General features: G+C 46.2%; 1 protein-coding gene across 3 annotated transcripts in view; it reads left to right on the top strand.

Annotated features, from left to right (window-relative positions):
- Nucleotides 1-16,971, top strand: part of P3H2 (prolyl 3-hydroxylase 2) — an 88,770-nt gene that overhangs the window by 59,989 nt on the left and 11,810 nt on the right. For all 3 annotated transcript variants that reach the window (XM_026093545.2, XM_026093546.2, XM_064516789.1), the window contains exons 2-8: nucleotides 7,852-7,998; nucleotides 9,243-9,432; nucleotides 12,402-12,533; nucleotides 13,899-14,041; nucleotides 15,527-15,616; nucleotides 16,192-16,232; nucleotides 16,741-16,835. In XM_026093545.2, coding sequence (XP_025949330.2) covers nucleotides 7,852-7,998; nucleotides 9,243-9,432; nucleotides 12,402-12,533; nucleotides 13,899-14,041; nucleotides 15,527-15,616; nucleotides 16,192-16,232; nucleotides 16,741-16,835 — 838 coding nt within the window. The remainder of the gene's footprint in view (nucleotides 1-7,851; nucleotides 7,999-9,242; nucleotides 9,433-12,401; nucleotides 12,534-13,898; nucleotides 14,042-15,526; nucleotides 15,617-16,191; nucleotides 16,233-16,740; nucleotides 16,836-16,971) is intronic.

The raw sequence follows: 16,971 nt of genomic DNA, 5'->3' as shown, positions 1-16,971 counted from the left end.
ACGGAAGTATTTAAAGATTGTTTTCCCTGCTTCACTCAGCTCTAGCTGTTGTCATGGTAAGATCAAAATAGAATATTTCAGGATATCTCTCAGTGATGATGTTGTGATTTTGTGTGACCTTTTGTCTGAAATGTACAGTGTTTGCTGGAACATCTGTAAAGCTTTGTATCAGTCTTGTTCAAATAGCGTGAGTAAGTGGACCTTAGAGCAATTTGATTCTACAGTTGTCATTTTTTCCTTGCTGGTTTTCATTTGGTGATAGTTGTTACAGTTAGTGTTTTATGTGGTGTTTTGAGAGCCCTTTGAAGATCAAAAATCCCCTTGTGTTACAGGCTTGCATGTGCTTGTAGTACCCAAGTTGCCTGCCATCTAAATAAATGAAATGGATACCCAGTGGGAGAATGATTATTATTATTATTCGTTTAAAACAATGGAAACTCAAGCACAGAGAAAACAAAGTGATTTTTCCAGTGACCATACAATGAGATTGACAGGGCCAGGAACTGAGTCCCGGTGTCCGGAATCCCTGCCCAGACCTTGAAACACTAAAATATCCTTCTCCTCCTTGTGAATTCTGAGGTTTTTGGCAAAAGGTCCTCCAAAGTGTTTCATAATTAATGTCAGTGCTAGTTTCTAAATGTGTCTTACCAGTTAGGAATTTGCTTTTACATATACACACACATACTTAAGAACTCCCCAAAACTTAGCAGCAGTTGGCTTTTTGTGTTACTTTAATGTTTCTAAGGCAAACATGGGACATGATGAATTGAGAAGTGTTGATTTGAAATGTTCTGCTTTGAGTTCTTATCAAAACCAAAAGGTCATCTCTGCTGTAAAGAGCCAGGGCCAGGACTAGACACAGCTTGATTCTTGTTTTTAGAATGGGAAAGGGATTTTCTGTTGTGTCTAGAAACCAGACTCTGCTCATTTCATGGAGGCAGATTTTATCCAGGAAGAGCCAAGTTAGGACCTGTGGCAGGTTTCAACAGCCTTCCAAAAAGGAGCTGGAACCAAAGGGAAAAAATATATATATCCCACAACAGGCTGTGTCAGTTCGCAGGTCAAGGGACCAGTTCCCTTGCTGAGATGTGTATGGTACCTTTTAAGCCCACATAGCAGGATGCTGCCAGAAGAGAAGAGAAATCTGTAGTTCTCGGGTGGAGGAATGCAGCCCTCCTAAGCAGCTCACATTGGCTTAATAGCATTCCCCTGGATCACATCAGCAGCTTGCTTCTCTCTGGCAAAACTCTTATCCTGTTAGGGCCTCTCTAATTACAGGCTACAGTGGCAGTCTCACCTGTGTTTAACATGACTTGAAAACACCCATCGTGATCAGTTCTTTATATTCTGTCAGATGCTACCCATTTGAGATGAGGTTTTTCAGGATGGGGTTCTAAATGAGAATGTCTCCCATCTCTGCTTTTTTGTAAATTCTACATTGAAGTGGGTTTTTTTGTTTTTGGTTTTTTTTTTTTTTTTTTGGAGGAGGAGGGTATTTCTTAGGACAAAATGCAGTCTGTTGTCCTAGTTCAAAAATTCTTACTGTCGTTTTGCTTAGATGCTAGGAAGCCACAGGGTGGTTCTAGAGGATGGTGTCCTTAGGAAAACTCTCCCAGGTTGAGCCAGCTTAGAAGGCATTGAGAAATAACAATTTATAAATTACCAAAGGCTTGTTGTTGTGGCAGCTGGATTGCTGATGTGTCTATCTCTCCTGAGCCAGTTCTGGACCCTCATAGCTCCTCCCTGACACCGGTTGCTCCATATTTAAAAAACAAACAAACAAACAAAACTTTAAGGCAATCGAGTAGTCTGTGACTGGGTCTGCAGGATGCAGGCAGGACATCCCGGCAGCAGTGTGAGAGGGATCTGGCTTTGGGACAGAAGTCCAACGGACCTTCAGGCAGTGCTCTCCTTTGCAGCACCCGTTTGGCAGGGCAGGCTGCGGAGGTTGGGATGGTGTGCAATGGTGTGGGAGAATGCATTGGAGAGCTGCTCTCTGCATTGATGAATCTGTTAGCTCAAGCCCAGGTCTCTGCCTTGGATTTGGCAGGCCTGATTCTGCTACAAATCTACATTGAAAGAACATTCTTAACACTGGAAAGTCAAGGAATCAAGAATTACAGCTTTAAAGAAATCTGGAGTTAGGTCTTTGAATTTAGTTCTTGACTTTGCCCCAGTTTCCAGTGTGACATGGGGGAAATCACCCAACTTACCTGTTAAACAGAAGAAACAGAATGGTCATTTGGAAACACTAAACAAAGAACTGGAATAAATCTTGTTTTTTCAGTAAAAGCTGGGTTTCCCACATAAGTTGTTGGTACAGAGCTAACCCTGAAAATGTTCTGAGGTTTGCACATGGAAATTTTTTTTGCATATGTATGGACATTGCAGTGCATTGGTGCTTTGTTCAAAGGGTAGATTTGGACACTGCACTGAGATGTCATCTGACAGGAGCTTTCATCTTCCTTTCAGAGGTATTCACGCATGCTTTCTCAGCCAGTTCTGCCCTAGGTCTTCTGGGAACTGGAAAAGCAATTTTGGCTGTGTTAAAACAATAGAAAAAGAGCAGTGGTTTAAGAGAGCTTTAGCCTGTTCACAACTTTGTAGCTTCTGATCAGTGACAGAGATGTCAGCAAGTTTCACTAACAAATCACACATCCATGGGAGGGCAGGATTAACTCCCTGATTCACTCAGAGTTCCCACCATCAGCTGAAGAAGCTTGTGAATCCAAGGGGAAAAAAAAACTTCCACTGAAAACTTCCAGCCATGGCCTACAAATAGTTTTTTCTCCCACTCTTGTATCTCCAGCTGCCAGGCTGTCCCTGTGGCACTGATGTATGTCTGCTCTGTCTCTTTGGCTGGGCAGTGTGAATTTTGGAGCTGCTCCAGGCATGGCGTTTGGGAAATGGGCTCTGTTTGCAGCTTTGCCAGCAATTCCCTGCACCCAAGCACAGTGATTGGAGACCTCAGAGATGCGGAGCATCTCCAGCTCCCACTGACTTGAGCACAGTTGAGGGCACCTTGCATCTCTGGTCATGTAGGTGTTGAGCAAAACACTGCTAGCCACGTGCTGGGGAGGTAAAGCACACAGTTTCTGGACAGTGAGGACAAGGGAGAGTGCCAGATGCCAGCGATTATTTTCACTGAGCTCTGCTTTTCCACTTGGATCTGCCTTTCCAAGGGGCTTTGCAGTACAGGAGCCTGAACCATTGGTGTACCAGGTTTCCCTCTTCCAATAATGGTTTGTACAGCCTAGGCTCAGCTGTGGCACAGGTCTGGCCCCTTTGCAGGTGGCTTGGCTTTCCCCCTCCCAAAGCTCTTCACGTGTCTGGGTACCCACTTTCAGAGCGATGGGCTTATCTGACCCTTCCTCAGGCTGGGGAGGAGGGAAGAGGGAGATCTTCCATTTGTGAATCACTGCAATGGGTTTCCTTGTGACAGTGTGGGGGGCCTTATGAAGAGACAAATACTTCCTTTTGAGGCACATGCAACTTCTAAATATTGAACTCAACACCTCCATACCCCAGTGAGCAAAAGGAGACTGTGACAGGAACTGCTTGTTTAATGTGAAAGTGCCAATTTCACAGATCACCTGGTACATTTGGGTGTCTGCTTCCTTTCAATGTCTCCCTGTCAAAATCACTCAGACATCCCAGAAAAGCTCAGCCGGTAACTTCTGACAGCCGTGATGGAGCATTTATGTTTCCAGTTGCCACCAGTTCGACTCACTGTAACCCCCTTGTTTCCTCTCCAGACTGTGTTTGCATTCATCCTAATCTAAACAGTCCCAGATTGCAGATGAAAGCGCTGGGTGGTTCTTTAAGGGATTTGCTACATGCCTTGAAGTTTCGAGCGTGTCCTTGTATGCTCTGCAGAACACTTCCCCCTTCACTTGCCTTTCAGCTGGCTTCCCCAGTCAGAGTCATCTTTGTACTTTTTGTAATGTAAAAATTGTTTTCAGCAGTTTGCTGCACTTTCTAATTCCACCTTGTTTTGACCAAAAGCCAAAGGAAGCCTGTTACGATAATTTTTTAGTATTTGCCACTTGGAAGTTTGGTTTGAGAGTGGAGATTCAAATGGCACCGGCTGCTTCCTTCACAGCCAAAGTATGTTCCCTCTGCGCCATGAGGGAATGTTACCTCGCAATAATAATACATGTCTTCACACTGTATTTTCCCAAGTCTTGCTAAGCTTTATATACAGTATGAAAGGAGGCATCATGCTACCAGTTAAATAACTGGGCTATTTTATTAACCCTGGCAGACAGCTCTTGTTTGCAAATAGGAGGAGATTTGCCAAGTAATTTGGTGTGGGCTGCATGCTTCCAGAGGGGCTGCTCTTGTCCAGCTGAATCAAAGCTGCTGCTCTTGCCTGGCTCCAGCCATTCCTGCTCAGAGCATCATTCAGGGTAAAAAAGGCTGCCTTTGCCATACTGGTGCTGTAATCCAGTGCCCTGAACAAATCCTCTTCCCATCCTGAGCAGTGTAAGCAGTGCCAGGGTAAGGCAGAGCACAGCTCGGTGCCAGCTGGCCCTTCGCCACTCAGTCCCAGCAATGGGAGGATGAACTCATGCAGTTTTACCCCAACCCTTTTTCCCTTCTCTGTAAGCACCTATGTCATTGCCTCCGTTACCAGTGCAGGAGTGTGTCCCTTTTACCCCCACATGCATGTGTTTGTGTGACAGTGATGATCTCCTGTGCTGGGGTTAGGGAAGACAGGACTGAGATAGCAGTTTTCCTAAGGAGCTGAGGCCTCACATGCTTGTGCACTTCTCTTTATAACTTCTGACTCTACCGGCCAGTCAGGTGTAGTGGGGGGTTTCTCTAAGGAACTGAATTTCTACAAGCATTGTGCAAGTAGTTTGCCAAGAAAAGAGAGAAGAGGGCCACAGTATAGCCTGAACTGTTACTAGAGCATGGAGATGCTACTTGAGGAGTGATATCCTGCAACCAAACAATGCCTCAACCACAAAAAAAGCTTTATCGGGGCCTGCGCTATATTATCAGATGTCAGAGAAAGCCATCTACTCGGTAAGGCAGGCTGCTGTTTGCCAGGCTGCCTATTTTCTTTCATGCTGAGTGAGGTTTGCCCTTAGCATTTCATAACCAAGCTTCTGCAAGCCTTGCACATGAAATTTCCATGAGAATATGTGCAGGAGCATCCCTCAAAGAGAAGGCACTGTGATTTTACACAGATCCCAGTCCAAGTTGGTTCAGCAGGGGTTTATATGTTGTTAGATACAATTTTTAGTTTTTAAGATGGTTGCAAACCCTTCTGCAGAGGATTATACTAACCAGGCAACCTGCTGACAAGTTGGGTGCTCAGACAATTGGCAGGTCAACCAAATGTATCTGAAGATCAATCACATTTCAGAGATGAAGCCAGTGATACATGCTTGACTGGTAATCAGCGTCGGTATGCACACTCTTAGCCCCTAAGAAATGCAAGGTATTGTCACTTAGCTTGATTCTTTTCCACTGAAACTGTAGTGAAAGACAGTTAATGTGAACTCACTGAACGACCTTTTGTTTCTCACAGCTTGGCTGAAAGGCAATACTATATCAAGCCATGGAGATCAATGCTCATTAAGTGCATCCAAGTCTTAACACAGCACTTGCAACTGAGCTTTAATATGCAGCACAGCCAACAGCCTAAACAGAATTGCAGTTACTGGGAGGTTTTTACCATAACACTTGTTCTGGGTGGACAGTTTGAAGGCCGCTTGTGTGCTGCTTCTCTCAGCCTACACCACGACCTGCAGCAGAGAGATGTCGGGGCTCCCTGCTCTAGCAGGAAGGCCCAAAGTGAACAGGGCAGCGTGGTTCACCAACATGCCGCTCTGCCAGCTGAGCGGCACATGGCTCATGTTCAGAGCCCACTAGCACTCCCCCCTCTACCATCCCACTTGCAGCTCTGTTCCCAGGGATGAGCAGGATCTCATGAGGGCCATAGATCTCCTGTGGCTGGAAGGCTCAGCCAAGCAGCAGGGCTGCCCCTTATCTGTGCGCCACTGTCTGCATGTGATCAGAGCCTCCTTCCTCAAGCTGAGCGGAGGAAAGGAAAGGAAGGGACATTTGGGGGCAGTCAGGGTACTGTGCACCAGAAAACTTTCCTTACGGATGCCTCAGGAGTGAGGCTTTGGCCTGCAGACCCCTGGGCATCCTGTGTTGGACATATTCATCTGCTGTATTTCTCCTCAGGGGGTTGGAGGCAGAGACTGTCCCTCTGCCCTGTGGTGTTCCCCTGGCATGGCACTGACAGGCTGGGATCAATTGTGGTAAAGATTTTGCTGTGTTGTGGCTTGTGGCTAAAACCATAAGCCTGGTGTGGACTTTGCAAGGCTGGAAGCAGGCTGGGCAGCTGTGGCCTCATCCAGAGTGTGTCTCCTCCCTGCCCCAGACCTAGGATAACAGGATATTGAGCTCATCCCTCTCTGCAGGTCTCTTTGCAGCTCACTTTCATTTTGCTGGTGGGATTGTCCAGTGGGTACCTGGGAGCCTAGCGTGGAGATCTCAAGCAGGATTTCTGCAGGTGAACTGCCTTGCAGTGACTGCAGAGTAGCGCAGGTGCCCCTGAGCTAGCTGGCTCCAGTGCCTTTGGCGGAGGCTAGCCGCTGCGGCCTGGAGCCCAGTGCAGGTTTTGCTAAAAAGGGGAACACTTGGACACTTGGCCTTCCCACAGCCTGTGCGGCTGTAGCTAGCATTAGCCTCATTCTGGATAACAAGCATGGGAGAGCCTGCTCAGTCTGCAGGCCTGGCTTTGCACATTGCTGTTACTCAGTGGTGGTGGCTTTCTTCCAGGAGCAAGTACATTAGCCATGGAAATGGCCTCTGAACCTGCTCCATCATGCAGATGTTTCACCTGAACATCTCTCCTGTTTCCTGCACTTCCAGCTGCTGCAGTGAATGTGTTTAGGACTAGCATTTCCGTTTATTTGAGAGGCTTTCTCCCGGGTGAAACTAATGCCTGGCCTCAGTTACAAATCTGTAAATACAAACTAACTTGATATATCAAGATAAACTCCATTTTATACCTCTGCCTCTACCAGCAGAGTCTGGCCTTTTGCAGCTGTATACAGCTGAGCTTAGTAAATGGTCCCAAATTCCTTATATAAACACAGTAGAGATACTTAGCCTGGACCTAGCGTAGCCTCTAAGGCTGATGGAGAGAACAGCCTCAGCAGCTTCTTTCCCCTCCTCTCTCTGTCTCTGATACCTCATGAGATTATGTCTCCACCAGGGATTGTGTAGGGCATTGGATTAGCCAAGTTCAGAGGATGTGCAGCTGGAAAAGAGGCTGGCTTGTCACCAATAGACCAGATCACAGAGAGATGAAGTGACTTGTCTGGCACTAGGAAACTCCAGCCCTCCCAACTTCCCTTGCACTGAGCTTTTCCTCTCAGTTCAGCTATTTTCCTCAGCCTCTACATTTAGGTTTTCCTTGGTTCTCTCATTACTGCTCAGCCTGTTCTCCTTTTACCACTGTTGTCTTCTTACTCCCTTCTGGATTTGCAGAATGGATGAAGTGTCAGGCTCCTCTCGCTGTGTCTAACAGCTGGAGTGCAGGGTCCAGATGTGCTGGGAACACCATGCTAGGTAGATGCTCGAGGAATATTTTGCTATGGTTTTGCCTGAGGACTGTGTGCTTCTGCTTTGTGTGATTGAAGCTGACAAGGCAAAGAGAGAATCCAGGGGCCTGAAACCGTTGGTGAGCAGATAGCTGTCTAGGGTAAAACAGGATGTAACGTATCAGGGCTTTTTCCATTTTGTAGAAGTAGATGGTGAAGGATAAATGGCTGTATTCACTGCCTTTCCTCACTAACTCAGCTCTTCTTTCATGTTTTGTTACAGCTGAACAAGCTGGAGGAGGCAGCAGATGCAGCTCACACTTTCTTTATGGCAAACCCTGAGCACATGGAAATACAACAGGACATTGAGAATTACAAAACCACGGCAGGGAAGGTCAACCTGATTGACCGAGAGGCCAAACCGCACATGGTGAGTCTGAGCTAAACAGGTGCCTGGGATTAAGTGTCAGACAGTCTGGAGAAAAGAAATTTAGGAGGCCAAGAGAGCATCATCTGTGACTGGGCAGGTTCTTGCCAAGGTCCATATTACAATACCGCAGAGCGAACTCTCCCTTTTAGAGCTCTCGTTTGAACTAAGTCAGCTTCTGCTTTTTCAAGGCACTGTGCTGTATATTTGATGACTATGTCCCTAGCTTGTCCCCTGTGTTTGGGGTGCTTCTGATTCATCCATGGCTGTGAACACCCACCAGTGGTCAGCTTTGATGGATGCTTAATTACCTTCATGTTCACTCACTGACAGATCTTGGCTGATGCATATTTCCTTTGAGCTGGATCCTCCCCCTGGGCAAGGTACATGCACATGAGTGACTGTGCTGTTGAGGGTGCAAGGGTGACAAATAGGAGATTGACAGCTTTTTCTACCTCCCCAGACTGAAGGGCGAGCACAAGGCTAATGTGGTCCTGGAAGCAAAGGTCTTGTTCTCTTGAGTTTTCAAGACGCAGACATTTCTCTTTCCATGGGCAGGGAGAGGCAGTGGCATGACACTAGATTACAAGCCAGGCCTCAAGCCCACCAAAGCCAATGGAAAGGTTCTTCCTCCAGTAGTTCTTGTTGCACAAGCTAATTGAACTGGCTTTTCTGCCTGCTTTGCTATGTGAGTGATATGAATTTAAATGCCAGGGCTATCCCTACTTCTAATTTCACAAAGTATAAGGAAGCAAGAGTGACCATTTGGTGTAATGGAGGCATTCAAGTGGGGACATTCTGAATCAGATCTGCCTGGGCCAAGTGCAAGCTTTTTCCTTGCTTTGCATGTCAGCTGATAGCCTCTTTCACTCATCCTGTGTCATTGGCATGCTCAGGAGCCATTCAAAGTTAGGGGCATTCCATGTAGTATTTGGACAGGAGGGTTAAAACAGAGTAGTGGTTTTTTGTTTTTTTCCACACAATGCATAATCCAGCAGTGGCATTGAGAATGCTCTAAGTACAGAGGAGTTCAAAGGAGCATTTAGGCAGGTTTATGAGGTTCCACTGCTCCACAAGTCCGTTGATGCTTAAATGTCACTTGGTGCAGCCATTTATGCCTGTTAGTACCTGTCTTTGCCCACTTGTACTTTCTTTCAAAAAGCACCTGCTCTTGGCAGAGGCAGGATACTATGGTCTGAGCAATGCAGTCCACTTAGAGCCTTGCCGTCTGCCTGCCTACTTTACAGGAGGACTACACTGCTGGGGTAAGGCACTACGATAAGGAGGAGTACGAGCTGGCCATTGAGTTCTTTGAGCGCGCATTGAAAGAGTACTACTCTGAGGATGAAGAGTGCCAGATCATGTGTGAAGGGCCTCAGAGATTTGAGGAGCATGAATACCTGGAATATAAGGCTGGCCTCTACGAAGCTATTGCAGGTGAGATCTTTTTGCATCTGAAGAGTTTTCACCCTTGACCTTGCAATATTTTTTATTACTGAGTTTGGGCCTTTGGCTGGATGTGATCAAGTGTCTTTCCTTCCATCACTGCTGTTAGTAACCCTGCAGCAGGCACCTGTAAGGCTGGAAAATGTAAATACACTGAACAGAGGACAGGGAACTAGAACATCTCATTTTGGTCCTAAACAGAAACTGGACCGGAGGAACTGGATTTCCAGTTGTGTGGAGCATTTGCAGCTTTCAGTAAGAGATGGAATGTAAGTGCTTCAGCACGAATTGTTTAGTCTCTCTACACCTGTTTACCCCTGTGCACAGTCGCACATACCTTGGTGGAACCTAGGCATCACCAGGCCCTATCTATAGTCCCTCTAATTTTCTGTATATATGAAGAAAGCAGAAGAGTTCTCTTGGCCGTGCTCCAGGTGGCCAGGAAAGTTGCCAGATAGGCTCAGCATGTAAGCTTCCTCCCCATCCAAAAGGATGGATTTGTCATTTGTGGAGAGCCACCTAATTACAACCTTGACTGAAATCTCTGGAGAGAATTGAACATTGCTATGTAGTCTTCAGATTTGCATGTGTGGCTGTGTGGCTTTGAGCCAGAGGGAATTAAAATGATTTGTTCTCAGTAGAAATAAGATTACAATTAATTAGTGGTAAGAGAAAGAAGAGCAATAAATTACATTTTATTTGGCAGCAGAAATCTTATTTATCTGCTGTTGGTCTTGCAGTTCCATCAAACTCTTGGAGTTTTGCTTGTCCTGTGAAAAATACTTCACTCAAATGCAGATCATTCTTCATTTTTGCATAACTGTGTTTGCAGAGAGACAAGAGGTCTAACTGAACCTAAGAAGATGGGAAACTACCAACACACAGAAAGGGAAAGTGCCTTTGTTGGGTTTAATTACTTACTTATCATCTGTGGAACAAAACGAGGAATTGTTTCTAATATTTACCCATGCAAAAAAATACGACAAGTGTTCCAAGGGCTGACCTGCAGATGGGTTTTGGCACCAGTGTAACTGTTAGGGATTCATGCATGGTTTTAAGACCATGACCAGGAAACCAAGGGCCATATCAAGCCCTCCAATAGAAGAGCCCTCAGTGGTGAAGAAAACCCACCTTCCTTCTTGCTGAAAGCTGCTGCTCATCAAACAGGTTTTGATCTCCTGCCTCTCTGTAAATTGTTTCTGTGCTGTGCAAGTCGAGTGCAGCCCCCTGCTTCTGTCGTGGACAATGTGGAGTGCAGACATGGTCACGGTGCAGAGGTTTCCTCCGTGGCACGTCACACGGGAACAAGAGTGAGCCCAGTTGTCATTGCAAGGGCTGTGACTTGGATTGGCCACATACACCTAGGAGTAACAACTCCAGCCCCCAGGTCCATTGAGGCACCCAAAGAGACAGGGAAGTGAGGGCAGAAGGAGGGGAATAAGACACGTAGCGTCACTTTTTTCCTACAGGGAACTGAGAGTGGCTCATTACAGGATAACTTAAACCAGAGTTTGCTCCTGAGTCCACGGCTCATGGCCCAGATGTTTCAGCAGGGAGTGTAAACTCTTAACACTGAGAAAATGAGTTTAAGTTTCTCCAAAACTTTGTTCTCTTTTCAGTCCCAAGCTAGTTTGGTGTGCTACTACATGAGGTTGAAATGCCCTCATCTCTCCACCCTAGAAAAGGTGCGTTTTGGTGACCGATTCCTATATGTATATTCTGCAGGACCTGACAGTAACGAGAGAAAGCAGTGCTTGTCCGTAATGGATCATTTCACGTCTAGAATGCATAAATTGGTTTAAGTTATAGCAAAAATATTTACGTCCCTTTCCTTCACGCTTCCCTTCGTGTCATATCCTGGATATGTTTGGTAAATCAGATGTCCACTCAGACTACCTGCTCAGAGAAAGTGTGGACTGTCTTGAGTTTCCACTTGATCTCAGTGCAAATTCCTCAGGCTGTTTTTTTGGCAGCTCTGAGAAATGCTTTGGTAGCCGAGCACATGTTTTTTTCAAGCCTGTGTTTGTTTCCTGAAGTCTTTACTGGTGTACAGAGGCAGAGCAAGCAAAGTAGATTTGTAAGTACATTGCAGCAAAGGCTGCAAACTGGAATCAGATGTCAGTTTTGGCTTAGAAAACGCACAGCTGATACAACGTCTATATTGCATACCCCCTCCAATTAGAAAGCTTGCTGATGGCAGATGTTTACCACATGCTTTCATTGTCCTGGGAAATTTGTCATTGTCAAGAAGCAACAAGCATAGGGATTTTGCTGCCAACTTTTGCACCTTAGACCTTTCAAACTAGCAGTGCACGCGCCCTGCACAGCTGTGCTTGAATAACTACACTAAACCGCCAGCCCCTCTTGCAAAACTCTGCCCTTGCAAGCTTTGTTGCTGCAGAAAAGAGGGTTAAAGATGAGCTGAAGGGAGATGGTGTGGGATTAGTTTTCATATGACAGCCATCCTGTCTTCACACCTCTGCTGCTGTGTGGGTTCCCTCACCTCTGGTGTGGCTCGTGGACTTAACAGCAAGCTCCCACCGGCACATCTGGGAAGAACAACAGTGTGTGAACGGTTTTGGCACACAAGTAATGGCTCCTGGAATACAAAAAAGATGCTCAAACTCCCTCTGCAGTTGACAGAAGGAGAAAGGCATTTCTGAAAGGGGCCAAAAATGTGACTGCATCTCTCCATTGGCTTTCATAAAGGGTCTGAGCTATTTCTATAGGTGCTGTCAGTCGCCTGCCGGGCCAGAGCAGCAGAGTAATGGGTCTCCCAGTCGCATCCACGCACACAGAAAGACAGTTCAACACTGGAATTTTCTTCTCCCCTGCTTCGGTGCCACCGCCCTTTGAGTCGCATGTCCTTCAGTCTGGGAAATTTAATATCCCTCTGTCCTAGTCTCATCACTGTCACCATCCTTCCCAGTTCAGACTGTCTTACCCTCTTTTTCTTGCAGATCACTACATGCAAGTCCTGATGTGCAAACACGACTGCGTCCGAGAACTCGCCACACGTTCGGGACGTATCTCGCCCATTGAGAATTTCCTTCCTCTCCATTATGACTACTTGCAGTTTGCCTATTACAGAGGTAAAGTCTGTCTTTCTGCTCTTTACAGCTCTTGCTGAATTTTGTGCAAGGAGGAATTGTTTTATTTGGGAATCAGGATATTTCCTTGTGAAGTGTCTGCTGCCATGGTGCAATGGCACTATCTAAAATAGGGGGAAAGGGCACTGAAAGTTGTCTTTTCAAAAGTACTTTCCCTTTCAGGTTGAGTGAAATGCATAGTTAAGTACTTTTATAAAAGTGCTTTTGTATTATATTGTTGGAATCAAATATTCAAAAATCAGCAGTCAAGCTTTGTGATTCTTCTTTAAATAAATCATGCATATTGAGGTCCTTTCATTTGCCTTTTGATGTTAAAATTTTGGCCATTCACATTCTTACATACTGTAAGTTGAATATAACAGATATACAAGTTATCCCAAGTTTATCCCAAGATTCCAGAAGTTGGAGTTTTTGGCTAATTACTAAATATTTTAAGAATCACAATGAAGTTGCAGGAGCTGGCAGTGCTATAAAATACTGTTAGTTGTCTGGTCCTGTATGATTTTTTAATGTTCTGCTATATATAAAAAAAGTGTAGGCAGAATTCAAATGTCTTAGACAGGCTTAGGGTAAGAAATGTTCCCTGAAAAGGAGAAAATTAGCAAAGAGGGCAGAATTTGTCAAAAGTGGCTATTCAAACCAAAAGCTTCTTCATTCATCAACTCACTGAGAATAAAGCTAGAGGAGTCAGCAAGGTTTCATGCATGATGTACAAGCTTTTTTATTCCTCTGCCAAATTAGAGGTTTAATGTGGTGGTAAAACTCTGAGAGCCCTGAGAGATCCTGCACATGAGAGAGGCAGTTTGCTGCCAAAGAGCATCAATATCCTACCTCTGTGAAGAGCGTGGCCTTCCAGCTCCTGCCGGGTTGAGGATGCGGTGAGGGCCTGGCATTTCTCCCTGGATGCATCTCTCCCAGTGTCCCGCATGCCAATCCAGCACTGCTTACTTCAGATCTGGTTCCTCCCCACAGCCCAGGGAGGGCCACGAGACCTGCTCCCCATTTGCTGTGCTCTGCACCCCAAAAGTCTGCAGGGACTAGGGCCGGGTGCCATCTCCCAGATTCAGTCCCTAACCTGTGCATGACTGCAGAGAAGTCACGTCACTGAGCCTCAGTTGCCTTGCCTGTGAAATGGAGCAGCTAAGACAAAGTTGCATCAAAGCAGCCTTGTTAAGTGTTGGGATCATGCTTTTGCTAACAGAGGGCTCACAGGGTTCCTTCCACCTGTGACTACCTCCCCTTTTTGCCTCTCTGCCCTCTGTGCTCTGTGACCCTCCTGGCACAGCCAAAAGGGCAACAGTGCTGGGCACCCCTTTGCCCCCTAACAACTGCTGTGTTCCCTTCCAGTCGGTGACTATGTGAAAGCTCTGGAGTGTGCCAAGTCCTACCTTCTCTTCCACCCAGATGATGAAGATGTTTTAGAGAACGCAAGTTATTATGAGGGCCTTTTGGAAGGTACTCTGGATCCAGACACCATCAAGCCCAGAAAGGTGAGAACAAATGTCACATAAGAACATTTGGTAGCACAGTGCAGAAACATCATCTGGAAATAAATGCAGCTTGGCAATTTTCCCATCTTGGGACCCCTTTGAAAACAGATGTGAAGATGATGGACTAGCTGGTGATGCAAACCGTAATAGTGCAGATCCAGAGGGTCTGGTGTGAGCAAGAAACTGGAGAGCAGGATCTTCTTTAAACTGGGGCTTCAGCTAAACAAAGCCCAAGCAAGGGCAGTGTGGGGGATGACTGAGTGCCTGAACAATGTAAACCCTTCCTCTCTCTCAGTGCTCTGGAGGAGGCGTGTGGAGGAGGAATGCAATGAAATGCTGAGCACAAGGGGAACCTCCATTCAGAGAGGGCTGGGAAGTATTTTCCCAAGAGAAGTTTTGGATGTCAGCATTACTGCTTGAGTCACTGACAGATAGCTTAGAGTTAAGTGTTCAGCCTGTTCTGCAGGGAACAGCATTGCCATAGCAGGGTTAGGCTGGGGTCAAACAATCAAACAGTATTTACTCAGTCACCCAGTGGGACAGACTTCCTCTTTGTTCAGGGTAGTTTTCATTGTGGTTCTGTGGCTGCCTTTCTCACAATGCAGAACATGAGAAGTTCCTCTCATCCCGTCACGGCCCTGCTCAGACTCATTCCTTTTGCTCTGTAAGTAGAGGTTATCAGGAATTGGATTTTCTGTTCCCTAGGGAATTTCCTGATTTCCAGGAAAACCATGTGCTGAAATGATAAAAAACAAGAACAATCATCATTTCTCCTCACAACGTGAATCTAGGAAAAAAATGAAGTTGACAAAAACATTTCAATCTGTTTCCAAAGTTTTGACATTTTCTGTTAAAAAAGCAATTAATTTTGTTTTGCTAAGTAACTTTCTAGGAGAAAACCTAGCATTTTTTTTTTTTACCTATTTTTCACACAAAAATCTTTGTTGGAAGATTTTCAGCTAGCTCTGCTTTTGTGGTCCCCGTCCCACAGTACCCGAGTGCCTCACAGTGTGCAATGTTCGAACCCACCCACCGTTCCTGACAGACAGGGCTGGGCTAGTAGCTCCGTGTTACAGACAGGGAGCTGAGGCATAGCTTAGCCAAGGTCCATATCCCAACAGCCTGAATCTGTCTCCAGCTCTGCAGCTGGGGTTTCTCCAGTCAGCATCTTTCTGAGAAATTTAGAGGTTTTCCAGGGTGCTCACTCTCTCCAGTAATGATGCACATGTATGCTGAGTGTTTGGGCTTCCTAACTGAGGAGCTCAGCACCAACCCAGCCCACGCAGAAGGTCTGTAATGTAGTGAACAGCACAACCCTGTGCCCCAGAGTTGATCTAAGGCATGATCTAGGAACTGGTGCGTCCTTCATCTCCCAGGAGTCTGAGATGATGCATGAAAAGTAATTCCCTGTTTAAGCAGAGGTACATTTGCCATTTCTTGTGAAAACTACGCTTATAGCAACTCCCTTTCTCCTCTTCATTTCAGGAAGCTAAAATGCTACTGAGGCGCCATAGGCTGGAATCTCACCTCTTGCAGATGGCTGCAGCCGGCCTTGGATTCGCCTACACAGAGCCAGTAATGCCTGTTTCTATCATTGTGAAGGCTGTTTATGGGTTTACAGCTATAGCAATGGCTTCCCTCTCTCTTCTTGCTGTAAAGCAAGCCCTATGTCGGTGACTCAGGAGCTATGTCTTGGCCCAGTTTGTTCCCTGTACGAAAATGGAGTTGGCAAGGCAAGTGAGGCAGCTGTTCCAGGGTGGAGGAGAGGCAGACGCAGCTTCATCCATCCCCTCCTTGGCATCTGGCTGTCTCTCAGCCATCAATCCAGTGAGACCTCCTCCAAGTGCCCCCCCCCCCCCCCATCTTACAGTGGTGGGATGGGACAGAGAAGGCCAGGCAAGCTGCCCAGCTGAGTGTCGCCATCATGCAGGGTTCCCCCTGTACTCACTGTATGACACCAGTTCAGGTCTGGGGTAATCTTTCCATTTGGTCACTCCAGGCAAGCACCCAAAGTCATAGGGGATGAATCCAGACCAGAGAGATTGACTGATTTCCTCCAGTGTGAAGCAGAGCAAGGAAACCCTGCAAGAGCTTTCTGGGATGAATCTGATCATTAATTTAAAAAGCACAAACTCTCTCTCTTACTGCAGAACTACTGGAACCGGTATGGAGCCCGTCAGGATGAGCACAGGTGAGTCCTTGCCTGAAGGCACCACCGTGCTGTCTGTACCCGGGGATTTGCAGGCACCCACAGGGACTGTGAAAGGGATGTGTCTGTGATGGAGATACCAGCCTGTCCTCTCAGGAGGTGCTACCATGTCTACCCCAGCACACCATCGCTATAGAATTAGGACCTTTTGCCTTTCCATTACAAATATTCCCACAAGCACCTTATTTTAGCTGAGTGCCTCAGAACCAGTGATGAACTAGAGGGAGTTTGGTCAGGGAGGCAAGTGTTGCTCTTCAGGTTTTGTTGGTGTCTGTGCTTTGCTGGTGGAAGCCATTGTTTCCATTTCCAAGAAAATGTTTTACAACAGGACGAGGAAGAGCTTCTACTGGTGTAGTCTTGGAATTCATACAAAGTACCAATTTGTCCTTTTTTTGGTGTAGTGTTTTCCAGGAGGTGCAAAAACAGCATAGCTTCCAAAACTAGAGACCTGTTGCCAAAGTCATGATGTTCCTCTTCTCTTACTCCTCAGTGTTCCATCAAGTATTAGCAGTGAACCAGAGGATGGGCCCAGGCTGTCCCTGGGAAAGAAACCTGTATCCAAAACAGATCGAGAGTTGAAGGAGGGTAAGTCTGATGAAAGTTTTTCACCAAAACCAGAAGTTTTCTTCTATCACTAGAGAGTAGAAACTGCCACCATAATCACCATAATAAGAAAGCTGGCACTTGAGTAATGAGGTCCAATCCTAGCTGGGGTGTTGCA

Source organism: Dromaius novaehollandiae, chromosome 9 (genome assembly GCF_036370855.1).
Source record: "Dromaius novaehollandiae isolate bDroNov1 chromosome 9, bDroNov1.hap1, whole genome shotgun sequence".
Classification (NCBI taxonomy): domain Eukaryota; kingdom Metazoa; phylum Chordata; class Aves; order Casuariiformes; family Dromaiidae; genus Dromaius; species Dromaius novaehollandiae.
This window is presented reverse-complemented; position numbering and strand designations above follow the sequence as displayed.